This window comes from Engraulis encrasicolus, chromosome 24 (genome assembly GCF_034702125.1).
Source record: "Engraulis encrasicolus isolate BLACKSEA-1 chromosome 24, IST_EnEncr_1.0, whole genome shotgun sequence".
Classification (NCBI taxonomy): domain Eukaryota; kingdom Metazoa; phylum Chordata; class Actinopteri; order Clupeiformes; family Engraulidae; genus Engraulis; species Engraulis encrasicolus.
In genome coordinates, this window is record NC_085880.1 from 13,384,794 (window position 1) to 13,411,107 (window position 26,314).

The 26,314-nt window shown below is 42.1% G+C and overlaps 2 protein-coding genes across 2 annotated transcripts; one reads left to right on the forward strand and one right to left on the reverse strand.

Moving 5' to 3' along the window:
* Positions 1–1,708: 1,708 nt before the first annotated feature.
* Positions 1,709–14,976, reverse strand: cutc (cutC copper transporter homolog (E. coli)). Its single transcript, XM_063192075.1, has 9 exons — positions 14,678–14,976; positions 14,087–14,157; positions 13,167–13,226; positions 12,494–12,703; positions 8,486–8,521; positions 8,056–8,189; positions 5,602–5,629; positions 5,095–5,200; positions 1,709–3,343 (listed from the first exon to the last, which is right to left on the reverse strand). The coding sequence occupies exons 1-9, from the start codon at positions 14,695–14,697 to the stop codon at positions 3,232–3,234; spliced, it is 777 nt and encodes a 258-aa protein (XP_063048145.1). The 5' UTR covers positions 14,698–14,976; the 3' UTR covers positions 1,709–3,231.
* Positions 14,977–15,252: 276 nt separating this feature from the next.
* On the forward strand, positions 15,253–25,950 carry LOC134441344 (cytochrome c oxidase assembly protein COX15 homolog). The gene is made up of 9 exons (XM_063191614.1): positions 15,253–15,410; positions 15,860–16,047; positions 16,746–16,868; positions 17,513–17,699; positions 19,637–19,804; positions 20,741–20,822; positions 21,356–21,510; positions 21,940–22,053; positions 25,335–25,950. The coding sequence occupies exons 1-9, from the start codon at positions 15,339–15,341 to the stop codon at positions 25,464–25,466; spliced, it is 1,221 nt and encodes a 406-aa protein (XP_063047684.1). The 5' UTR covers positions 15,253–15,338; the 3' UTR covers positions 25,467–25,950.
* Positions 25,951–26,314: the final 364 nt, after the last annotated feature.

Consider the following 26,314-nt stretch of genomic DNA (forward strand, 5'->3'; position numbering starts at 1 on the left):
TGATATTGTGACATTACCACATGTAGAGAAGCAGGGCAATAACAAACCCATTACATCTACTGTGACTACCAGGTTCATAGAGTTCAATGCTCAGCATGGTCTCCTATTGTAATGCACTGTACTCTACTGAACTATACTCTACTGTACCATACAGTACTCTACTTCACTCTACTCCATTGTTCATTACTGCTGCTTGGGTCTAGGGATGGGTATCAGTGTATGCCTGGAAAGTGAGCTGCAGTTGCTCAGTTGGTACACCAACACATGTGAATACAGTACAGTACGTATGCATGTTGCTTCATCGGTGGCATGGTGTAGTAGTTGTTACAGCAGTATGAAGTTCAGAACTCTTGCTATCTTTGCAAAGCTCTGATGACATTGTACCCCACTCTTCCACTTTGCAAACCTCTTCATGATCTTCACCTCAAATCAAGTGTTCTTGCGGAGGGTTCTTAAATGTTGCTGTAAATCATGATACATGTGGTACGACCAAGGCCTCCAGGAGGAGAGAAGTGCTGCAAACTCTCGAGTTAAATAAACAAGTTTTTAATGCGACAACGTTGTCACATTAAAATCTTTTTTATTTCACTTGAGAGTGTGCATCACTTCTCTCCTCCTGCAAGTGTGCAACTGCACTCAGGACCCACCAGGTTAGTGGGGGGATTAATTAACCAATGCTCTCCACCATCCTCTTCCATGACTGAGGCGCCCCCATTATTGTACCATCCCGCTACACTGCTCCCTTTCGGATGCCATTGGGGCCTGCCCCCTTTCACAGTGTGTAGTGTGCTGTGGAGTGCTGTGTCACAATGTGAATGGGTGTAGGAGTTAACTAGTTGGGCTTTCACTTCACTTTCACTTTCACATGACTACTAAAAAGGGACAAGTTAAGGGATGAGTTTATATTGTTTTTTTCACACAATTGCTATGATTTCAGTTGCAAGGGGACATCAAAGGGGACATTATCACATATTTCTGGTATATAACCTATGGGCGCATAACAACATTGATTTTAGGACAAGTAGTCAGGATTCAGACACCATATAACACAATGGAATCACTGAGAAACTATATCATTGATACTGGTTATGGAAAATGATTTGCCTAGTTACCATTGCTCTGCAAACAGGTACACCAAATATATGATAATATCTGAATGTACTACCCATTCCAAGCTTTCATATGGTATATAACAAGCTATGACAACCAACTGCAGAATGCATCTAGAGGTATTGCTTCCTGAACTTTATAAGAAAATGGCAAAACTGTGTTTTGAAAAAAATACCATGCCTCATACAAGACTGAAAATCACCCCCTAAACATGGGATGAAATAGTTAAAGGATACATTTTCAGATTACTGATACTCAAGACAGTATTTTAAAATAGGTCTCTCTGATGCTCCCTGATGCCACAGTATGAAAAGACAAGAGATGATATCGGCGAAAATGGAAAGAAATGTGTCTGAATAAATGTTTGAGGAGCTGCATGAAGGGCTATACTTAACCAAAATGTTCTCGAAAGGTGTCGGATGAAAGCTCAGAGTCTCCCCTTCGCAACGATACCACACACAAAATTAACCATCCCTATATGTCTTAGACAAGGGCCAGTAGAAAGACAGGCACCCATCTTAAAAACCTTTATTTTTGATGGGGGGGGGGGGGGGGTGTTACTTTAACGGCTGATAACCCCTAACTTGGCTGAACTTCCAGAAGGGTTATCATACAAAAATGTTAACTTCAGACATGTATGTTTTCAAAATATCAGCAACCCTTGCCCCTCTGAGTGGTACCGACATCTCACCTGGCCCGTGGACTAAATATGAATGAGCCAAGCGAAGCACTACCCTATCTGCTCCCCTACCCAGCACTATCCTGCTGCTTCATGTCTCTTTCAGTCAAATGAAAATGGCGAAGCACTTTGAGGCTTTCTTTTCTATGAAAAATGAAATAAAATGAAAATGAAAATTCATTTAAGTAGGTCAGACAGTCACACAATGCAATACAATTTTGAGTAGGGATAAGGGGGGGGGCGTTAAAATAACTGAAGTGCTGTGGAGAAAAGACGGGGCTTTCTAAGCATGAGTCAGTCTGTTAAAAGGTCACTCTTGTATTGAGGGGACATAAACACAGGGTTTGATTCCTACAGTAAGTAAAAGGTAACTCGATAAGACAGGATAATCTTGCTGAGTCATCTGGAAAGGGTTCATAGATTTGACATAATCATCAACAGAGAGAGAGAGAGAGAGAGAGAGAGAGAGAGAGAGAGAGAGAGAGAGAGAGAGAGAGAGAGAGAGAGAGCGAGCGAGAGAGAGAGAGAGAGAGCGAGAGAGAGAGAGAGATGAACGTCAAAGTCTAACCAACAACAAACATCTGTTGGACTGCATCAAAAGCTGAGGTAAGGCAAGCTACTGGGACAATTGTGTGATCTCATTATTAGTGACACAAGGACATAGACAGACTGGCAGTGGTACAGAGATGGGGATCCTGAGGGAAACATAGTGCTGTAGCCTAGGTGCGGATTATCCTGTACAATATTCTGTCCGTCCGTCTGTCTGTGGCTTTAATTAGCACCCTGTCAGGCAAGGTTTTCAAGGTTTGTATCTACAAACTGTGGCAGAGAGAACATGGTCATTATGGCCACCCCCTTCTAGAACATGATCACATAACAACAAAGAAAGGAAAGAAAATTAAGAAACAAACACAAAATCATCTTCAATATTCACTCTTTGCAATGGCATGGGATTTCAGCCATCCTGTAAACATTGCAGTTTCAATATTGCTCGTTTTTAAAAAAAAAAAAAGAATTTTTTAGGTTATCTTCATATCAATTCAAGTTTGACTGGTGTGCCTTCTCCCCCAGCAGTCCTCAGGCATCATCTTCCAGTGTGTGGGTGGATAGCAAGTCCCTCCTCTGGACCTCTTAGGGCCAGCAGTCAGAAACCAGATATGTACTGTATGTGGGTCAATGTTTTGTGGGGGGGGGGTCAGGCATCAGGTGGTACAACCACAGCTAATGCCAGTGCATTCATAAGTAATTAGTCATTAATGTACTGCAATGAAATGTTTCTTAGACCCCCCCCCCAAAAAAAAAACATTTCATCCATACAATAGTGGCCACCCAGACTTGAACTACTACTAAAACGTCATTGACCTATGTACATAATGTACATGCATACATACAGTACATAGCCAAAATACAGTATATACGGTACTGTGAGGAGTCAGCGTCCCCTACAGCGTGTTCTTGGCGATGGCATTCAGCGTGCGGACTTTGGTCACGTCGGCCACCTTGAGGGAATACTCTGGCACAGACAAGGCAGCTCCCATACTCACACTGGAGTTCCTGCAGGGGTGACAAGGACCAAAAGGATCTGGTGTTAAAATGTTGTCTGGTGATGTCTGGTACATTTTCTGCCCTACAAAGCAAATTGTAAATTGAGTAAATTGACTTAAATTGAATTATTCTGTTGTACAGCCTAGGTAGTTTTAGGTAGATTATTGACATGAGGCTGCTCTGTTACTCTAAATCACCACATTTTCTTAGATCAATACTTTCATTTACCTTATTTGCCGTTTTTATGTCATTAAAATCACAACACATTTTCAACAACAATGCATTTACTGTCATTTTGCTCTTTTGTAATCTGCAGCTTCCTGTTCTGTTGTTGTGCTGATCATCAGTTAAGTTGTCTAGACACTGCATAATTGGGAACATAAAGATGATTTTTCTGTTTTAAATGATTTTGGGGCTTTTATGCCTTTATTTGGACAGGAGAGTGAGAGAGTGTGACAGAAAATCAGTGAGAAAGACAGAGAGAGATGGGTAAGGGTTGGGAGATGACCTGGGACAGCAATGAAACCTGGGTCACCAGTGCAATGGTACAGCACCTGAACCCCTGTGGTCCTCCATTTGTTATTCTGATCACACAACAAACATGTCACCTGTCACACAACAAACATGTCAAACATGTCACAACAAACATGTCAAATGTAAGGAAGAGATTACCAAGCTGCAGTGTAGTCTTTTTGCACAATTACCTTTTAACATTTTTTTACATATTAAATTTTCACATTCTTTATCTTTACTATTTTTATTTTTATTTCCCCTCCCTGACTATTCCTGTGTTATTTGTGTCTTGAAATGTCCATGTGGGCATTTGTTTATTTGTGTATTTATGTAAGCTACTGGATACCTGAATTTCCCTTTGGGGATTAATAAAGTTACTCTACTCTACTCTACTAGTATATCGTTGAAGTGTAGTATATTGTTCGCACCTAAACACGGTGGTCAGTGTGGTCAAGACATTCAATTCTGCCAAACAAGCTGCTACCACAGCATATAGCTGAGAGGCAACAAAAAAACGCAAAATGCCTGTGCAAATGTGTTATTACTTAAAGGGACACTGTGCAGGAAATGGTCAAAAAAGGTACTGCAACTATGCTGCTCATTGAAACTGGGCTGCCTATTGCCAAATTTGATATTTACATGAAAGTTGACTAAGTATTAAACAAATATTTTCTAGTATGGTCCAAGTACAGTCATTTTTGCAGCTAAAAATGGCTATTTTTGGAAATTCAAAATGGCGGACCATGGGGAAGATCCCCCTTTTCATGTATGAAAAGTGCAATTTTTCCAGTCATAATGAATACTTAGAATTTCATGGTGGTGGTAAATATTCATGAAAAAGGTAACATTAGTGAATGGGTAGCATGAATTTTGGAAATAAACAACTAAACAACTAAATCTCACACAGTGTCCCTTTAACGTAATTATTGTGCCATACTGTAGGACCTGATAAAACTGTAAGGCCCGTAAGACCTCATTTACTGTCTTTGCATATGTTCTGTATATAATGCGTACAAACAGTGTACCCTTCCCCGTTTTGTTCTTAATTTCCTCTTATATATTTTTAGTTAGTTATACCTTTTAATACAGTTTATTTTATTATACATGTACTGTATGTGGTAAATGTTATACATACCGGGTATGTCTGCACGAAAAAAATACCATGCCTTTAATATTATAGCACTTGCATAGTAAAAACGAGAGGCATTTATTCAGGATCCATTCTGACCGAGTCCTCGATATCTCACCTATATTTCATGGTTGACTCTTTACTGGAGCGAGCAGAGCAGTGGAACTCCTGGGCTCCAGATCCTTCTAGAATCCTTTGCAGGTTCCTCTCTGTGATTCCGCCACCTGAGCCAGAAAAACACCATTCATTCATTTTTTTTCATGGTTTATTGCTGTATGATATGAAATGATCAATACCGGTATACCTTAAAAATGACAAATACTAAGGAAAAATGAAGGAATTTGTACATCGTTTTAAAAATATTTTAACATATTATACAGTCAATTTGATTTCAAGTGTGCCAGACCAGTAACGCAATTGCAAAATATCGCAAATTTCTGCTTTATTTAGACACAGACTCTTGATGCAGACTTTTTAGGTCAGAGGAGATAAGATTTAGCTAAAAAAAAAAACATCTTAGTGTTGTACCGGTATTTCTGTTGATGTCACTAGTCCTGTGTGTACACTCCACTCTCACATGATATACAAACACATGCACTCACAAAACACACAAAGATGAACTCACCGGGCATGATGACAATTCTTCCTTTGGCCTGGTGAGGAACGGTATAGTAGTTCAGAGTGTTATAATAGTTCACATCAGTTAATAGCACAGTAGTCCAGAGCATTTCACATGTTTTCCGGCAATCAGGTAGCCTCGTAATGAGCACAGTTCCACCGGTGGAGCACTCTGAAAAGGCTTTACTACCATAGTACTATGCTACTACAGTATGACACTGCATAGGCTAGGACTGTTAGTAGGCCGGATTCACAAAAGTTTTCTTAAAGCCTGGCTCAAACTACACGACTAGTGATTGTGTGTCCGATTTTGTCGTCGAGGTGCACCGCACACTAGAAGAGAATAGCAACTGTCAATCTTATCCCTGCTCGCAACCACCGAGACAATGCCCGACGTTCTATTTCCAGTCGCAAATATCAAACACTGTTTGATTTCTGCGATTTGCGATCGGCGACTCTTTGAGCTGCCAAAGTTCTATCTTAGAACGTCGCTCACGACGAGGAAATCTTTCCCGACAATCGCTTGCGATGGTCCTGGGGGGTAACGTTCCAGCGATTGTCGTAAGGGGGGTTTTCAGCCGAGAATCGGCGCGATAGTCGTGTAGTTTGAGCCAGGCTCTCTCTCTGAAGCCAGGCTCAAACTACACGACTAGCGATTGTGTGTCCGATTTTGGCGTCGGGGTGCACTGCACACTAGAAGAGAATCGCAACTGTCAATCTTGTCGCTGCTCGCAGCCACCGAGACAATGCCCGACGTTCTATTTCCAGTCGCAAATATCAAACACTGTTTGATTTCTGCGATTTGCGATCGGCGACTCTTTGAGCTGCCAAAGTTCTATCTTAGAACGTCGCTCACGACGAGGAAAACTTCCCCGACAATCGCTTGCGATGGTCCTGGGGGGTAACGTTCCAGCGATTGTCGTAAGGAGGGTTTTCAACCGAGAATCGGCGCAATAGTCGTGTAGTTTGAGCTAGGCTTAAGACAAATCTTAGGAAGATTCTTAAGAAAAAAACTAAGAAGTTCCTAAGATTCATCTCAACTGAAATTCTTCAATATTTTCTTAAGAACAATGCCAGTTCTTAAGAACTTCTTAATTTCTTCCTCACTTAAGAACTTTTAAGAATAATGCTTCTTAGTTGCCATGGCAATCAACAGGATTCTACCTGCCCCAAACTAAGTAGGCCTAGAAAAAAACTGCTTGCTCCTAAACACAATGTAATACATTATCAGAATTATTTCTACTACATTATTACTATGATACTTATTATTGTAATAATAATAATAATAATAATGACAACAACAATAATAATAATAATAATAATAATAATAATAATAATAATAATAATGATTATTAAAAATAAAAACAATATAGTTTATTTTTATATTGTTTATACTTTTTGTATAATAGACTATAAGAGGCTATATAAAATGTAGGCCTATCTAATATTTTAGTTGAACAAGCTGACTACATTCAACAAGCTTAAGGTAAAGCCACTAAAAGTCCCATTGAATACAAGCTTGTAGACTAACTGAAAAAAATTGATGTCTGGGACGAGGGATACAAGTGTGAATCTCAAGCTTTCACCTGATCTCGATACTTCACTCTCTCTGCCAAGTCTAATGTCTATATTCACCTTATGTTGTATGTTGTATTTAAGTATTAACATACATGTTAGGCCTGATAAAAATCACCTTTATTTGGATCAAAATTGAAATCACAATCACCATTATTCAACAACAATAAATAACTGAATTTTGTGCAGAATGTTTTTTAAAACCATGTCAAGAAATACAACCAAGAATGTATTATATAAGGGATGAACAAAATGAAAACAGAATTGTAATAGTTATGTATAAGGAAATAGCATGAATTTGGGTCAGAACACCAGTCTGTCAACATGTTTGGGCTTCAGGGACATGCAATCATGATTAAATCATGATTTTCTAATCCTTGTGGACAAAATCATGATTTTGATTAAAATGTGATAAATTGTGCAGCCCATGTACACATGTTGTTTTATACTATGCCCTGCTCCTGTTACTTGTTCTGAAGAATATTTTTTCCCGCAATTTTAATTTAAGAAAAAAAAGTTACTTTGTTACTTTCACAGGAGAATGCATGTCAAATTCAACATGCAGACGTACTGCTTCTGTTTTGGTTCAGCCTGATTTGAGACCCATGGCCATTCTTACATTTTTATTAAATGTATTTACATGCTGCAAATACAGTATATTGGCATCAGTCATTATTGTGTTGTAAGCCATCTTCTGATGTTACCTTTTTGATTGATATGTGGAGTATGTTAAGATTCATTTTAATTCATTCAAGTAAAGGAACTATTGACAAATGAAAGAACAAACGAATGAATGAACAAATGAATGAGCAAATGAATGAATAAATGAATGAATGAATGAATGAATGAATGAAAGTATAAATGAAAGTATGAACCAGTGTGCTACCTGCTCCACCAGTCTCTTGATGAGCGGAAGGCCCTCCAGGACGGAGGTGTCTAGGCCGCTGGTCAGCACGCGCTCGAAGCCCAGCGTGATGATCGTCTCCAAGGCGACCACAGGATCGCGGACCATGTCGAAGGCTGTGGCCATGGGCAGAGGACAGGAATGAAATGCTGTTAATACAGTTGATCCACATATGTAGTCCACAGTACGCACAAACAGACACACACACACACACACACACACACACACACACACACACACACACACACACACACACACACACACCTGTCTATATACGGCACAGTATGAAAGGTGTGTTCACAGCTCTTTGTTTACACCGAGAGCATGTGGTCAAGGATGATGATGATGTGAAAGAAAAGGTAGAGGTGAGGAGAGACGGAGCTTGTAGGTGTAGATTTTCTTTTGTCTTTACCTCGATGAAATGTAACTGGCAGAGGCCGACTGGCAGCTGTTGAGAAAGGGGAAACGTATCAATCGATACAGGAAGACACACAGCGTTCACAGTTTTGCAGACAGGCACTTTCACTTTCACTCCCAAGACTTAACCACATCCCTTGAAAGTCAGACTGAGGCTCTCAGTTAATTCCAAAGATTTAGCCTCATCTGTTGAGTGTCAGACGGTCACTTTCAGTCAAATCCAAAGATGCAACATAATCTGTTGACTGCTCGTCTGACGCTATCAGATCAACTCAAAAAGCACCATCTGTCAGAAAGAATGTTGAAAAATGTTTAAACTGTCACAAGAATTACAACAACAAGAAGCAATTTAAATGAACAACTGGCAGCACATATATAGCAGAGCAGGATCAGCACTAAATCAATAATGCCCAATTAATGAGACCACATACAGTCAGGGGCGGAGCTACAGGGGTGGCTAGGGGAGCAATTGACCCCCCCGAAATCTGATTGGCTACCCCAACTGCCCCCCCAGATGATTGAAGGCACCGCAAAAACATTTGCAGATTTGAAGTCTTTGACTGCGATGTTCCTCCTCTACAGTAGATGGTGCAATGCACGTCCTGCCTCACAGCCCCTTTCAAGTCAATGGATGTGTGTAGCAGTAAACCGGCTGTGTGTGTAGCTATGGTGAAAGAAGAAGAACTAGGAACCACTGAGTGAAACAGAAAAGCATAGTCGCGTTCTTTGTTCATATTCTTTGAGAAAAGGCTGCGCTTGTGATTCAAAACTCATGAGATGGATTTTATTCTCGACTGGACTGACGTATATCGGTGGGTAGGCTGCACAAGCACTGTTCATTCATGAAAGAAACTGGTCAATCGATGTCCGTTTCATGAATCAGAATGAAGGACAAGTCATTGCTTGTCACGAAGGGCAGCTAGAAGCCAGCATGACTGTAAATAGACAATTGCAGGTGGGTGAAATTGATGCTTTTAGGTGTTAATTTCTGTGATTTCATGCCCATGTCTGCTGAAAATGCTGCTGATGAAAACGTAAAACTGTTTCAGTATTTTCTATGTCCGTGTAGAACTTTCTGATTTATGAAACCAGTATCTTTGATCAGAACCGTTTGCCCGTGTCATAATAAAATGCATAGATAATTCATGACCGATGTAGTACTAGTCAGTAGCCTAACTACATGGACTACAGCCTCAGGGCAGCAGACAAGTGTAAGGATTTGATCTACAGTAACCTAAAGCAGGGCCGGTTCTGGCTTATTTGGTGCCCTAGGCGAGTTTGATTTCTGGCGCCCCCCCCCCCCCCCCCACCTTTGAAAGAAAAAAAAAATCTTTCTTATACCTCACAGAACACAAGACTAATATCCTTAGTAAGCTTAACTAAATAGCATCAAGAACAATAACCGTTTTTCATCAAATGGATTTGTGGTTCTTTTTGACAGGCGACATTGAGTCGCATGAAAGTAGCTTCACTGTGTGGTGTGTTGGATGTGATGGTGGTGGGGCCCCAAACCCCAGATGAGAGGGAGGTTATCAATGTGTTTGAATTGTAACGTGAAATTGAAATGCCAGGAGAGTGATACAGTACATTTGCATGTAAAATGCATGTGTAGACAATAAGCCTACCAAGGAGGTCTGCATTGATCTACACTATCTACAGCATCACAAAGCATGGCAGCATAACAATTTTAATAAGCTACACATTTGTGCTGTCTTCCAAACCAATTTCATTTCTGGACTGGAAATAGTGGTGCATTTGTGAGTAGGAGAATGAGAAGGGGGCTATCTATGTGTTTGGAGGGACAGGGTGAGAGAAAGGGAGAAGAGCTGTCACGCTATTGAATTTCATAATATACAAAATATAGTAAATAGCATGGTTCTGTTACATGATTAATGTAGACTATGTCATTCTGGTCTGGAAATTAATGTTTCTAAGCTTACAACAAGCAGGTAATTCATGTGGATGGAAGGAGATATGGCAGCTAAAACTTTTTTAAACATTGCACCAGTCTTACTTTACATTGCTTGTCAACCTAAGCAAGTATTATGATATCAGGTGGGTGTTAGTGAGTAGTGAGTAGGCTACTAACAGCTACTTTACTGGATTTCATTGCTTGGCATACTTGGCTAATGTTAGCATGCTAACTAGCGATTTCTCTGATCAAAAACAAAGCTCTTTTTCTCTCTAATTCCAAATAGTAACCTCATAACTATTAGGCTTTCCATAATCACAAACGGTTGCTGATTAAATCACATAGTTCCAAAACACCCTCTGAAACTCCTGCATCATGCAATGAGTGGTTTAATGAGAACATAATAATCTCCATCCAGCAGAGCAGCACTACTGTTTGCGCTTGCCCCCCTCGTTCTCTCGAGTGAGTCTCCAAATTCAAAATAGACCGCACGCTGTCACTCGTCCCGCCCCCTTTCTCAGAACTGTCTGTTTATTGGTTCACAGACTTCCCAGAGACAGTTGGAAGAGATATTACTATTGGCTGAGGGGCGCTTTGCCGTGAGGAGCGCTTTCGCCACTCTTTGTTGATTGCGACTTCATAAAAAAACTTCATATCGCAAAATTACGCATAGAAGAGCGCCATTTCGGCGCCCTTTCTTCACATGGCGCTCTAGGCGACCGCCTAGCCGGCCTATGCTAAAAACCGGCCCTGACCTAAAGTTATGGCTGAAACCTTCATTGAATGGATAGATTGTTATTGTTGTGTTCTGATATTTCTATAACAATCACAGACTGGTTGGCTTTCATCTGTAGTCCCTGGAAGTTTGATGTTGGAAGTGTGTGTGTGTGTGTGTGTGTGTGTGTGTGTGTGTGTGTGTGTGTGTGTGTGTGTGTGTGTGTGTGTGTGTGTGTGTGTGTGTGTGTGTGTGTACGTATACAGTATAAGACAAAAATGACCAGTCATGACATGTCAACACAAGACAAGACCAACATCCATAAGACAACGTAGAAAAAAGAAAAAAAAAGTAAACACGACATAAACAGGTTGACTGTACATGACTCGTTATGTCTATAAACCATTGCCCCCCTGAAATACACTTGGCCACCCCCTTGCTACCCCAAGGATAAAAGTCTAGCTCCGCCACTGCGTACAGTATGTCCACCACTACTCCTGAATCTGGACTGAGTTTTCCCTTCAAACAGAGGCCAAATCTCACTGGCACAGCAGGCATAGTGAGTCACTACCGTTATCCTTTCCCCTCTTCAGAGTTCAGCATCCACTCTACCATCCTACTCTCCTCTCCTCTGATCTTATCTCCTCTGATCTTATCTCCTCTCATCTGATCTCCTCTCATCTGATCTCCTCTCATCTGATCTCCTCTCCTCTGGAGTGTGTTTCTCGAAAGCGTAGTTGTTAGCCAGTTAGCAACTTGGGTAGTCGTCAATGGGAAATTGCATTGCAAACAACAAAGCAGCTGACATAGTTAACAACTATGGCTTGTAGAAATTAAGCCCTGATCTCCTCTCCTCTTCTTTCAGATACAGTAATCCTAAGCACTGCATTCCTACTCTATTTCACTCAAAATTCTCCTCTATTCTCCTCTACTAGTCACCTACCCAACAGCTCAAGGCAGCATTCTGCCTCTCTTCTACCCAACAGGTTCATGCAGAGTTCAGCATCCACTCTACCTTCTTCCTCTCCTCTCCTTTGCTCTACTAGTTATCTACGTACCCAACAGCTCAGTGCAGCATATAACTTCCACGGTCATCCCCCTCTCCTCTCCTCCTGTATTCTGCTACCCTCGCTCCTGTCCTCATCACCAGCCCAACAGCTCTGTGCAGTGTTCTGCGTCCACTCCGCTGTCCTACTCTCCTCTCATCTCCTCTTGTATTCTGCTACCTCCTCTCCTCTCCTCTTGTATTCTGCTACCCTCTCTCCTCACCTCTCCTCTCCTCTCCTCTCCTCTCCTCTCCTCTCCTCTCCTCTCCTCTTGTATTCTGCTACCCTCTCTCCTGTCCTCTCCTCTCCTCTCCTCTCCTCTCCACCTACCCAACAGCTCTGTGCAGAGCTCAGCGTCCACTCGACCGTCCTCGGTCAGGCAGCCCAGCACCAGGCCGTCGGCTCCGTGGTTCTTCATCATCTCAATGTCCTTCGTCATCACCTCCACCTCCCGGTCCGAGTAGAGGAAGTCTCCCCCGCGGGGCCGGATCATGGCGTAGATGGGGATGCGCACATACTGCTTCACCACCTGCAGCAGGCCTGCCATGGAAATAAGTCTGTAAGAGCCATTTTTTCCCTTTGTATAACATGCCATTGTACTACTGGAGCTTTATGATTGAGCTTAAGTTAATTTTATTTTGTTGTGAACAACCATGTGCTTTTCATTTTGCCACAGATAATCTTCCAAAGACACACAACTGCATGCAAGAAAAGTTCACAAGCTGTTTTGCAATCATCAACCTGTCCGATTCAACTTTGTTTGTTCAAAGAATGATAATTGCGTAGTAATGCGCGATCCTAAATATTCATAGGAGGTCTGAAACATCTCGACTCTCACCGCTGCGGAATGCGGCATAAGATTCTACAAGTGTTGCAGAAAAAAAACAAGATTTGCTCTAGCTGGTGATAGCCTTGTTGTGGAGCTGCAGCACCTGTGATGTATTTGTGTAAAGTAAGCCCTTATGCAAGATCCCATAATATTATTCAGGGGCAGCATACCCACCGACACTGGGTGTTATTCCTCCCTCCAGTAGGCTGGAACACAGCTCAAGGCGGCCCGCACCTTTATTTGGACACAAGAAGAACAACAGCATTCTGATTCAGTATAACCAGGGGGGTTATTCCAAGAATATAGTTAGGTGATAAACCTGGATAAGTTAACCTACAAAGTACAAGAACTGGTAAACCTGTTAGATAACCCACAAGTGTCATTTAGTTTAGAATACGACGACTGCAGGCTCTTCTCTAAGATGATTTACCACTACCTCAAGGTAAGCTTGCAATAAAGGTTACTATTCAGGTTCTTAGAGTACCCCCATAATTGTTACAGCCTTCTGTTTGACACTGCATCTTGTATGGTGAGTGACTGTGTGAAATGTCATCCTCTTCCCTGTTTAATAGCTACAGGGAAGGACTGAGCGCACACTAAGCCTGGTCAATCAGCACCCCACACTTGATTTCACAACAGATATGTGACTGGACCTGAATCTAAGAAACACATGTCTATCAGAGCGAAACTGAGAAAATCACCAGTGCAGTTTTTTGGTGGTTTTCTTTGGTGTGTTTTTCACTTAATGTGCAAGGTGGGCTTGTGATACAAGGTGAGGTTGTGAGAGTATTGATTTGTCTAAAGCATATTTTTTGTTTTTGAAAGGGATAACTTCATGTCTTTTCTATGGGCAACAGGAACCTTCAGAGCTGAATTCTCTCTTTCTACTCAAAGACGTCAACATATTCAGAGAGCCACCAGATGATTTTCAGATGGCATACCAGATTGCCATGTATCATTGTAAAGCTTAGAATCTGCAGTCTCAGCTTATTAACATTATGCCTCTTGCCTACTTGCTGCCAGTTTTCAGGTTTCTGGTCACATTTATGACAACCAAATACACAGCCAAAGTAGCTGTTGTTTGCCAAGATTACCTCCTCTTTCAGCATTTATGGCAGACTCCACAGAGTCCACACACACTTCCATGAGGAAGGTCTCAGACATCCTGAAAACAAGAGAGAAAGAGAGTGGACTTCAGCACTAAGTGCCAGGTGTTGGAGCAGGTGTAAAAACTAATTGATTCAACAAGTAACACAACAAATGACAAATCTACATAGGCCTATGCTGTTAGGCTATTGTATCACATTAAATTGTGATTCAATATGCTACAATACAACAGATCAAGATGTCATTACATTTAGCCTACACATTGCTTAACCTAATGAGCAGATATATTGAACATATTTGCTGATTATTTGGTCCTACTGATCTGAAAGTGTCACACAATGAATGTTCTCATACATACTATGGTCAAATTACCTTTGCCAATCTGACTTTGCAAACTAGCATACAAATCTTTGCTAATAAGCTAAATAGTCCCAACACAAGTCATGTCGAGGAGATCCATAACATTGGCCAAGCTAAGGGCAGGCGTGCAAGTTTGCAGTGCAGCAAGTAACAGCATTTAGGCTGCAAAGACTGTATTCATTACTTCGGACTAGAATACCTGAAGCTGAAAAGTTTACCTGCTATCCTCCTCGGACATCACATGTGCGAACAAGAAGCAAGCAACCTTTAACCCGCTATGTGTTTGTCAGATTGGCTATCAATTTACAAGTTGTTGAGCATAATTTTAAACTATCTGGACTAGCTCAGCATAAATTGCAACTAGCACAATGCTAGTATTTCACACATTTCAATTTATATTTGCATTTACACCACAATATCGAATGCAGTTTAACGCAACTTATCAAAACAGTGGCAGGTAATTACTCGCAGGGGCTGTAAGCATTTATGATGAATGATACCCAAGATGCGAAATCACATAAATTATATAACCAGGATATATAACACGTTTTGCAACAGTAGAGGTCGAGGAAGGACCCTGCATCACGTGACAACAATATTATGAAATGTTATCTTTCTGTCGTCTTTGACATTTTCGTTATTTTTTAATTTGGTGCTTTTGAAAACGTCAGTTTAGTTTCCTATCCATATTAAATACGAATTTTACAATATATAAAATGTATTAGGTTATATTTTTCATCCGGTAGCCTGTTTTGCCTTTTGCCTACGTCACGGGGGTCAGAGGTAACAGCTTGCCTCTGTGTTGAGTAAGTGAAACATGGTTGCATGAAGACCAATTTCTGCTCATCGTTATCACATTTATTTGGACTCTAAATCACCATGCTACTCCCTTCGTTACGGCTTGTGGCATCGTGTGGATGCCGGCATGTTGTTCGAGGATCTCAAATTCAGGTAATCTTGCAACCAGCAACAAAACGTTAATGCCGAACAGTTAGCTGCTAATGGATGCTAGCAAGATGCCAAAATCATTGGCATAACATGTTAAAATGGGAGCAAGATGTTGTGTAATACGTTTTCAGGTAGGACATTGGGTGCTGTTTGTGTAAATTGACACTGTGTCACACAATATCAAGTATCGTGTTATACAGGGAGCTCGTAAGTGCACAGTTATGGATCAGCAGATTGTAAATAAGTTATAATGTCAAAGTAACCGGATAGATCAACTAACTAATCAAAAGTGTGTCCTTTTGACAACAGTCAACTCTCAAACAGTTGGACAGATCAGAGACAGCATCTTGCAAGGCTATGATCGAAGCAATAGTTCTCATCACGTCCGTCACGTAAGCAGAGTAGATCTGTGGCCACCTAGTGTAACCTCCGTGTATTCATTTCTTTTCCAGAGGACCCACTTACGGCAGTGGATCCCGAGGAGAGGTCAGACTACATCCACCCTGGCTGTGGAGACGGGCACTGTTCAGACCGTGGCTGTGTCGGTACCTAACGCCGCAACTAATCGCATCGTTGGGAAATGGCTGGTTGGATGCAGTGGACTGGTATTGGGGGCTGTGGTCCTAGGTGGAGTGACCAGGTACTGGATGTTTTCAGACTCAGTGACTTGTTGAAACCCTTTATGTCATGCAATTTTGACATTGCATTCCTTCAACATGCTATAAACATATTGGAGAACGAATGGAATAGAATTACATTAAGTTCATTGCGATTTAAAGCTTCACCATGCAGTGTACACTAGGGGTGGTATGGTTCACAAAATTCACGGTTCGGTTCATATTGCGGTGTCAAGGTCACGGTTTTCGGTTCTCTACAGTTCATTTTTTTTAGTTCATGATAAATGGTGCACTGGCTTATAGAATCGGACTTATCACTAAATATCCTACATATGGTTTCTATAGGCTTATAATGTGAAAATGGTGTGATTTTAATTGTGTCATCCTCTGATTTGGTCTTATATGCTAATGTTTTAATCAGAGAGACTGGATAAGATACTCCTAGAATCTCTGTTTTACATATTTTTCTGGGCAGTACATGAATTGCGGTTTGTGATGGATTGCACGGTTTGGTTCGGTATGTGTGTGAATTGTACGGTTTCGGTTTTCGGTGCGGTTTGTGCCATCCCTAGTGTACACATAAATAATTATAGAAACACAATGAAACAAAAATAGAAAACTACTGACTATGCATGTACTCTGCACAAGGTCTGTCTTTTTCTGTCTTCTGCTGCTGGTCTAATGGTTTATGTTTATTGTAACACTTTACCCCAACTCACAGGTTGACTGAGTCGGGTCTTTCGATGGTGGACTGGCATTTAGTAAAGGAGATGAAGCCACCACAGTCACAAGCAGAGTGGGAAGCAGAGTTTGCCAAATACCAGCAATTCCCAGAGTTCAAAATGTAAGTTTGCTTACTTCTGTAAGCCTATTTTGGTATGGTGCTCAATGGTCCTCTCCTTCCCCCAACACGAAGCATGAAAAAGTCTGCATCAATGAGCTCCCATTTCTCTTAAAGGGACACTGTGCAGGAAATGGTCAAAAAAGGTACTGCAACTATGCTGCTCATTGAAACTGGGCTTCCTATTGGCAAATTTGATCTTTCCATGAAAGTTTACTAAGTAATAAACAAATATTTTCTAATATGGTCCAAGTACAGTCATTTTTGCAGCTAAAAATGGCTATTTTGGGATATTCAAAATGGCGGACCATGGAGAAGATCCCCCTTTTCATGTGTGAAAAATGCAAATTTTCCAGCCATAATGAATACTTAGAATTTGATGCTGGTGGTAAGTATTCATGAAAAAGGTAACATTAGTGAATGGGCAGCATGAATTCGGCAAATAAACAACTAAAAATCTCACACAGTGTCCCTTTAATATTATGGCATTTGGGGCAGCATACTCTTCATCAGACATCAAGAGAAACAGGAGCTCGGTGTTGCGAACTCTTTATTTTCTGTTTTCATGTGACTTCTTTGCTAGTCCTGCACCCATTTTTGAGATGGATGTCTGAGTGTATGTGTTTTTTTCCCTTTGTTAAACCCAGCATGAACCATGACATGACGCTGACAGAGTTCAAGTTCATCTTCTACATGGAGTGGGGCCACCGCATGTGGGGCCGGCTGGTGGGGCTGGCCTACATTCTGCCCACCGTCTACTTCTGGAAGAAGGGCTACTTCACACGCTCCATGAAGGGAAGGGTGGTGGGCCTCTGTGGATTCGTCTTCTTCCAGGTACCAGCTCTTGGTGTGTGGGTGTGTGGGTGGGTGCCTGTGTTTGCCTGTGTGAGTGACTGTTTGAGTGTGTGAGTGAGTGAGTCAAAGGAAGCGTGCTGAAAGTGTGTGTGTGTGTGTGTGTGTGTGTGTGTGTGTGTGTGTGTGTGTGTGTGTGTGTGTGTGTGTGTGTGTGTGTGTGTGTGTGTGTGTGTGTGTGTGTGTGTGTGTGTGTGTGTGTGTGTGTGTGTGTGTGTGTGTGTGTAAGAGAGAGTGTGTGTGATTGTGTGTGTGTGTCTACTGCTGGAGGAAGGGCTACTATAGTACTATAGGGCTCTTTGAAGGGACATGTGCTGATCTGTAAGCTGTGCGCTTCAGCATGGTCACATAGACATTGATACATATGCTATTGATAAATGACACCAGGTGGCATCCTTCCAGTCAAAGTAATGACGCCAGATTTTCCCCCATTACGGCTGGGGCAGGCTCCAGAAGCAGACGTTCAGCCTCTGGAAGTCTGAAAATCCCATAGACTACAATCAGGGTGGCCGCGGGTCCTTAAAAAATCTCAAAAAGTCTTAAATTTCATTTTCGCTAAATAAGGCCTTGAAAAGTCTTATTTTGTCTTAAATTTTCAACCCAAATGTCTTAAATTTGTGGAGCTTAATTTAAGAAGGAATAATTATGTCAGCCATGTGATGAACTTCGCGACGGAAATCGGGAGTTGTAGCCATGTAGTGTAATTTAGAACGCATTATTGAATTTTATTTAGTGTAAAGTTTCATTGTGTATAGTTTTGTGTTTTCAAACGGCTACATTAATGTAAATAACCAATTGTTTTTTGTGCTTCATTTGAACCTGTGTGATCTTGCGAGTTGGTCCTAATTTCATTCGGAAAATGGCATTGAAAAGTCTTAAAATGTCTTAATTTTGACTTGCTAAAACCTGTAAACGCGCGAGTTGGTCTTAATTTTATTTGGAAAATGGTATTGAAAAGTCTTAAAATGTCTTAATTTTGACTTGGTCAAACCTGTAGACACTCTGACAATGTTAACAGGACAATTTCCACACTTCAAAAAACAAACCTACTTATAGCTTGATACAAAGATTGCTTTTTTGTCTGTCAATTTGTCTGTCAATTTTGTCTGTCAAATTGTCACAACAATCATATATTGTTACTAGTGCATTAAATGTTTTTTATTGTTCATATAGCCAGGTGTATGTTTTACAAACTATTAGGAGTGTGATTAGTTGGGTAGGCATAGTACTAGGCACAGTAGCAACCTTTTCCTCCAGATGTTGGAACACCTGGGAGGCGAGATGTTCAGCGTCTGGTACGATAATTGCACTGGTTGTGAGCCGGCGGATTGTAAAGGGCACCCTGGTGCGCTAAAATGGCAGCCCTCCTGTGGTTCAAAATTGCCCTGATTTCGGCTCAGCTAAAGTCGTGTGGTGATGCCACGGTCCATTTATTAGCCACTCTGTGCGTGCGCGGCAGAGATCTGGTCAGTTTTGCATGGCTTATGCTATGTGACAGTGGAACAAAGTAGAAGTAGATGTACCATACGCTAGTCTAACAGATGTATTTACTACACTAGTTGAATGGTATTACATGGTTTTACAACTATGTAATATCATACTACTAGTGTTGTAATTGCATCTGTAAGATTACATCTACCTCTACTTCAAACAACTCTGGTGACACACACAGTCACACACACACACACACACACACACACACACACACACACACACACACACACACACACACACACACACACACACACACACACAAACACACACCTTTTATTTTTATTTTATTTCTTCTTCACCCTTCTTCTGCACACTTGTTTTGCACCGGCCATGCATTTCATTACAAGTGACATGAAAGTGTCTCTATGTACATGACAAATAAATATCCTTGAATCCTTGATAACTGCTAACTGTTGCTTTGCCAGGGCCTTCTGGGCTGGTACATGGTGAAGAGTGGACTGGAGGAGAAGCCGGAGTCTCACGACATCCCTCGCGTCAGCCAATACCGCCTGGCCTCACACTTGGGTTCCGCCCTCCTGCTGTACTGCGCCAGCCTCTGGACCGGCCTCACTCTCATGCTGACACCCAATAAGGTGAGGTGTGTGTGTGTGTGTGTGTGTGTGTGTGTGTGTGTGTGTGTGTGTGTGTGCGCGTGTGTGTGTGTGCGCGTGTGTGTGTGTGTGTGTGTGTGTGTGTGTGTGTGTGTGTGTGTGTGTGTGTGTGTGTGTGTGTGTGTGTGTGTCTCAGGGTGTCTCAGGGTGTCTCAGGGTGTCTCAGGGTGTCTCAGGGTGTGTGTGTGTGTCAGGGTGTGCGTGTGTGTTTGCACCCAGGTCATGTTTGTGCCTAGAAGGTGAGGTACGGCAAGATGTGACCCTCTAGCTCGAGAGTAGTCTCAAACTCCCTCTCAACAAGTTGAAGTTCAATAGCTGTGGCTATGTCTGTTTGCTATTGGAATTAAGTAGCTGCATATCAGAGGGTATGAAAGAGAGCTTGTATCTGTTATCCACTCTGGTTGGGTTCTGATTAGAGGTGCACCGAAATGAAAATTTGTGTCCGAAACAGAATAATAATTGATCACTTTTCCGAATACCAAAAGCGAATATTACAATTCAGTTAAATAGCAATTTTTAAATATTGCTTAAATCTATGGCTTACAATAAATGTTTAGACATGTTTTTGAAAGGCCTTCGGCCTTCGATTCGGCCACTCAATTGGCTTTCGTCCGAAAACCGAAAGTGTCTTTTTTTTTGCGTTTTCGGCCGAATATTTTCTGCGGACGAATTTTCGGTGCACCTCTAGTTCTGATATGTCTTATGCTCACGTTGGTGCCCTACAAGGCAAGCCCCTTCCCAAGGTCTGATCCAGTGTGGTCTACCACTGTTCTTTCTGTTTGCATTCATCCATAGTGCAGAACTCAACAGGGAATACAACCGGGCCGAGAATAATTCTCAGGAAACCATGTTATGTATGTGTTTATGATGTTTGGCATTTTTGTAATGTTTGTCTATTTTTTTCGTCTTTCTTCCTAGTTTGTTGAAACGCAGGGTCTTACTAAGCTCCGGCGGTTCGCTAAAGGAACAGGGGGACTGGTGTTCGCCACAGCCCTCTCAGGTATGTCCATCCTTTTAGCCTATAATGTCAATCGGATGAGATTTTTGATCATTCAGAAAGCTTGTTGTTGGTGTGGAGGAGGCAGTCAATAATGGGTCTGTTATTCTATTTGTTATGTGCAGTCTGAGGAATACGTTTGAATTTCTTACATTTTAATGATCTTCACGAGAATCGCATGAATGAATGAACAAACAGTGTCTGCTTTAACTAATACCACCAAAACAATTGCATATTGTCATATTTTCATTGGCCATAAGGTGTAAACATTCCTCTCACTGTATATATAACAAGGATATTAGTTTTTTTTTTTTTTTTAAATGTTCCCGGCCATTTCTCTTGATCTAGGGCTGGTCAGGACATTATTATTCAGGTGTTTCTTTCATGTGAGCTCATGTAATTTAAATGACATAGTCCAATTATGATGAAATTGGCCTGGTAATCAGGTCATGGAAGTGAGTGTTAACAACACACTCGCTGGCTGTTGGCTGATTGTTGTGTTGCTTTTTTACATAAATATTATCCCTCGCCAACAGGGGCCTTTGTAGCAGGGCTGGATGCCGGCCTGGTTTATAACTCCTTTCCCAAGATGGGGGAACGCTGGATCCCAGATGACCTCCTCGCCTTCTCCCCCGCCCTGAAGAACGTCTTCGAGAACCCCACCACCGTGCAGTTTGACCACAGGATACTGGTAATTTTCAGCATTGCTGATCAAATGTGCTCTAGATGAAATGGCATTATGCATGAATAACAGTAGTGATTAATTATGAACAATGATGGTGATTAATTATGAATTGTGTATGTACTTGTAATTCTATGGCGAATATTAAGTAGAATAACATGCCATGGGAATTGACATTTGTCAAAATCAGAGCAAATATGTTTCACTTGTGGCCCAGTAAAAAAAGCAAGTTGTTGGTTACCATAGCAACTGTTCCAAGATGATATAATCTGTTTTCAAGCTCAAGGAAGTGAAGGAACATGCTCACAAATACCGTAATCTCTTTCGATAACATGACCTGAGTGGATGAGAGTCTTTTCAACACCCCCTCCCTTTATAGACTCTTAGAGGTCTGTTTAAATAAATAACTGAATTATATTATATTGTATTATATTACAGGCCATCAGTTCACTGGCGGCCATCACGGGGCTCTACATGTACTCCAGGACGCTGCGGCTGCCTCGCAGGGCCAAGATCGCCATCGGCTGCCTCACGGCCATGGCCTACACACAGGTATGCACGCTGTCAACACCTTAAGCTCACTTTCACAGCATCAAGTTAGTAGAGTAGAAATAAGTTACTCACCCTCATGGAAATGTGGGGGTTAAAGAGGGAGAATATATTTAAGTAAAGGAACCTTTGCAGCGAACTATGGAAATGGCCTCATCTACCTGACGACCCCAGAGTAAACACGGGTATGCACACTGTTGCCTCCTAAACTTAAAGTGGTAGTTTGCTATTTTAGACATTAAGCCCTGTTTGTGTGACTTCTGGGGTGAAGTAGAGATGTTCTCATCACAATTTTGACATTTGGTGCTGAACGGAGCATTTGGGTATCCAAGACTGCAGCCCCCCCACCTTTACATTGACTCCAATAGAGCACTCAAGCAATCGATTATAAAATGGCATTAAACTTTTGTTTGAGAAGACATGGAACTCACCGTGTGGTCAGTGGTAGACAGCGATAAATTGACCCGAAAATTGCAGCGAAATATGCCTTCTAACTGTTGTTTAGCATTTGGCGGACCTATTTTTCCCCAGACGCCGTTGAATAGCAGTAGACATCCAGCCAGTAGGTAGCGATAGTGTGTTGTTTATGTAGACATCAAGGAGCGAGGTAGAACGGCTATCTTTGAGCGGGACTGGCTACAAAAACTACAGCTTGCATACAAACCATAGATAGTAACGTAAACAAACGCACCCCCATTTCCGGTCGCGCGGAGTAATACTAGTCAAACCAATACAATCAATGAAGACGGACAATAATGAATATATCTTCTCTGGAAGCGTATTTCGCGGTGATTTTCGAGCCAACGTATCGCTGCCCACCTCTGACCACTCTGTGGGTTTCATGTCTCTGCAAACGAAAGTTTAATGCCATTTTATGATCGATTGCTTGAGTGCTTCATTGGAGTCAATGTAAAGGTGGGGGGGCTGCAGTCTTGAATACCCAAATGCTCCGTTCAGCACCAAATGTCAAAATTGTGCTGAGAACATCTCTACTTCACCCCATAAGTCACACAAACAAGGCTTAATGTCTAAAATAGCGAACTACCACTTTAACTGTCACGAACAAATGCCAGTTATAACGTTAGTAGATTAGAAATAATTTCCTCACCCTCATATAAATTTGTGTGTTAAAATGGGAGCGTATAGATAGAGAGGAACCATTGCAATGAAGTAAGAGAATACTGTAGGCAGCTGAATGTTTACTTTTATGGTGAAATGCTGGGCTACATAACCCCTGAAAATCTTTTTCCTTTTAAAGTACCTTTAACGTATTTTGCAACGCATCTATTGCAATGGTTTTGTAATGTTAGGGATCAAAGTGTAACATTGTAAGAAGCCAAGGCAGACTGCATGGGGCTTAAGATGGACTAGAAATGTCTGAGGGCAGTCATTACCAGGTGAAGTACAGTGAGCCTGTGAAATGAGGTGATGCTGATGTCGTCTCAGTAGGGGGCACTATTATTTTGGAGGTTTGCGGGCTGTTGTGGACTTAAAATGTACTAGCCATGGCTTAGGGGGCGTTGCAGAGTAGTGCAGTGCAGCGAAATGAAGCGAGCTGCTCCTCTCATCTCACCAGGGGACCTGCAACTGAATGTCCACTAAGTGGTAGCGTGTTCAGGTCGACAAGACAGCCGTGACAGTGCCCATACCCGCAGCTAATCTCAAACTGACTGATGTGTTCACGCCAAACATATGGCTGTTCAGGAACTGGAAAGGTTCTCACCAGACTGTTATCGGAAAATTGTCGGAGCATTCATTGTTTTAATATCAATGGCGGCTCGCATTGAGGAGTCACAGGACAGATTATAGACTATATTGACTATATTGTTTTTAGAGATTAGCAGAAAACATTTTTGAAGTATTTTGTTGGTGGCAAGGGCAGACAAATGATGGAGCCATGCCTTTTGAAGGCGAAACCAACATGTGCTGTCCCAGACCTAGTAGTGGAACTCACAAAGCTGCGTTCGCAATCATAGATATGAACACTAGATGCTGCATTCAGCCTTTTGGCTCTTGGCCTAACACTGAACACTGCTGCTACTGTTTTAGCATGGTATACTGATATATCTCATAGATGTTACCGCCACCTACAGGGTAATGTGTGTATTGCCTGACTTCATCCATTTGTTCCAGTACATGGAGTGCATGACGCAGTATCTAGTGTTCATATGTATGGTTTGCGATAGGAAATGAAAAACATATATTTTATGTTCTGCAAACTGTGCCAACAACATACGTAGTCGTCACAGCAGGTTCGTCAGCTTAACATGTGCTTAAAGGGACACTGTGCAGGAAATGGTCAAAAAAGGTATTGCAACTATGCTGCTCATTGAAACTGGGCTGCCTATTGCCAAATTTGATCTTTACATGAACGTTTACTAAGTAATAATATTTTTGCAGCTAAAATTGGGTATTTTTGGAAATTGAAAATGGCGGACCATGGAGAAGATCCCCCTTTTCATGTATGAAAAGTGCAATTTTTCCAGTCATAGTGAATACTTAGAATCTGATGGTGTTGGTAAGTATTCATGAAAAAGGTAACATTAGTGAGTGGGCAGCATGAATTCCGGAAATAAACAACAAAAAATCTTACACAGTGTCCATTTAAGTAACCAAACTGGCACTTTGTTTCCAAGTGCAGAAAAGGGCACCAGCACCATTCTGGCCGACCTTAAACGACTTAAGTGGAATTATGGACTTGCAGCATTTATATCAAGGTAGTAGTCTACATATTTTAGCAGCAGTAGCAGATGCTGGATATTTTTGAATCTTATTAAAGGAAACTAGGTGTTCTGTTCTCCTCAGGTGGCACTGGGCACCGGGCTTCTCTACTTGCCCTGTCCTGTTGCAGCCACTCATCAGTCGTAGTAGTTTAGATATTTATTACATTTTAAGGCTTCCTGTCTTACCTCCCCAGCTGGCATCAGGCGTCTGCACTCTGTTACTATACATGCCCACTGCTCTGGCTGCCACAACACCAGTAGTAGTACCAGAGAGAGTAGATAAGAGAGAGGTTCCGCTGGCCCATTGTTTCCGGGTTCTACTCTCGCAAGGGGGAGGCAGAGGGGAAATCCCCCTTTAGGCAGACCTAAGGACTGTTCTATTCTTTCTAGGAGCATTATGACACGCCCCTTTAGGCAGACCGGAACCTGGTCACGTTAGGTGCCCATAGAAACCTATTATGTTGGCATATCTCTATATACTTAAAGAATCTCTGGTAGTGGTAGTGGTAGTGGTGGTAAGAAGTAGTAGTAGAACTAATTGTGTCCTTGTTGTCTCTCCAGGTGGCGCTGGGCGTCAGTACTCTGCTGCTGTACGTGCCCACTCCCCTGGCAGCCACACACCAGTCGGGCTCCGTTGCGCTCCTCACCTTCGCCATCTGGGTCCTCGCCGAGCTGCGCAAGGTTGCTAAGTAACCCCTCGGAGAGCCTTAACAACCATCGCCGAGCTACAAGACTTTCTGTGTGGAGCGTTGTGTGGCGTGACGTGAGCCCTCGGGCACATATGGGACTGCTTTAATTCTTTTAAGCCAAGTTGAACTCATAGCTGATTTGAAAAGCCAAAGGTGTCAATCCGGTGTTCATTAAGACTAAAAAATCTTGCCACGCGCTTCCTTCGGCCAGCTCTGAATAAGCTGGTTGTACTGTAATGAGTACCCAAGACGGGTAAATTAGCTGTTCAAGTGAAGGCACCTGTGTATGGAAGGAAAATGTGGCAGGTTTTATTTTCACTTTATGAACCTGTGATTGACACCTTTGATGAAGCAAGAGTTGCAAGGTTACTCCCCAGCTAACGACCACTTGAAGATTCCTCCATTTCCGACTCTTTATTTCAATTGGATTATGCGCACGCACACACACGCGCACTCACGCACGCGCACACACACACACATACACACACACACACACACACACACACACACACACACACGCGCACACACACACACACACACACCTCACCTTTTGCAGCTTCTTAGACTTATTTGGCATTTGCAGAGAATCAGCTCACTTCCTGTGCAAACCCGAGTGCACTAGCACCAGTCACGCTGTCGATTCCACTCCTCTTCACCTCACCCAAGGCCCCATCATACCTGGGGTGCCTGGCATATGACTGTCAAGTGGCGATTCCGCTCTGATCCGAGCTATTTATACCGATGACTCATTGCTTCTGATTGGGCTCTTTGCAGGATACATGAACGGCACCCAGTCCACTTCATGCAATGCCATTGCCTTGGCTGAGAGTGCGCGTATTATCATGTCTAATG

Coding starts and splice junctions, on each gene's coding strand:
- cutc (XM_063192075.1), bottom strand. CDS start 14,697: ATGTCCGAGGAGGATAGCAG. Junction 8,522..12,493: donor GCTCTGCACAGAGCTGTTGG/GTAGGTGGAGAG, acceptor CTTTCTCAACAG/CTGCCAGTCGGCCTCTGCCA. Junction 3,344..5,094: donor GAGTCAACCATGAAATATAG/GTGAGATATCGA, acceptor TCACCCCTGCAG/GAACTCCAGTGTGAGTATGG.
- LOC134441344 (XM_063191614.1), top strand. CDS start 15,339: ATGCTACTCCCTTCGTTACGGCTTGTGGCATCGTGTGGATGCCGGCAT. Junction 17,700..19,636: donor GTGGATTCGTCTTCTTCCAG/GTACCAGCTCTT, acceptor TTGCTTTGCCAG/GGCCTTCTGGGCTGGTACAT. Junction 22,054..25,334: donor CGGCCATGGCCTACACACAG/GTATGCACGCTG, acceptor TTGTCTCTCCAG/GTGGCGCTGGGCGTCAGTAC.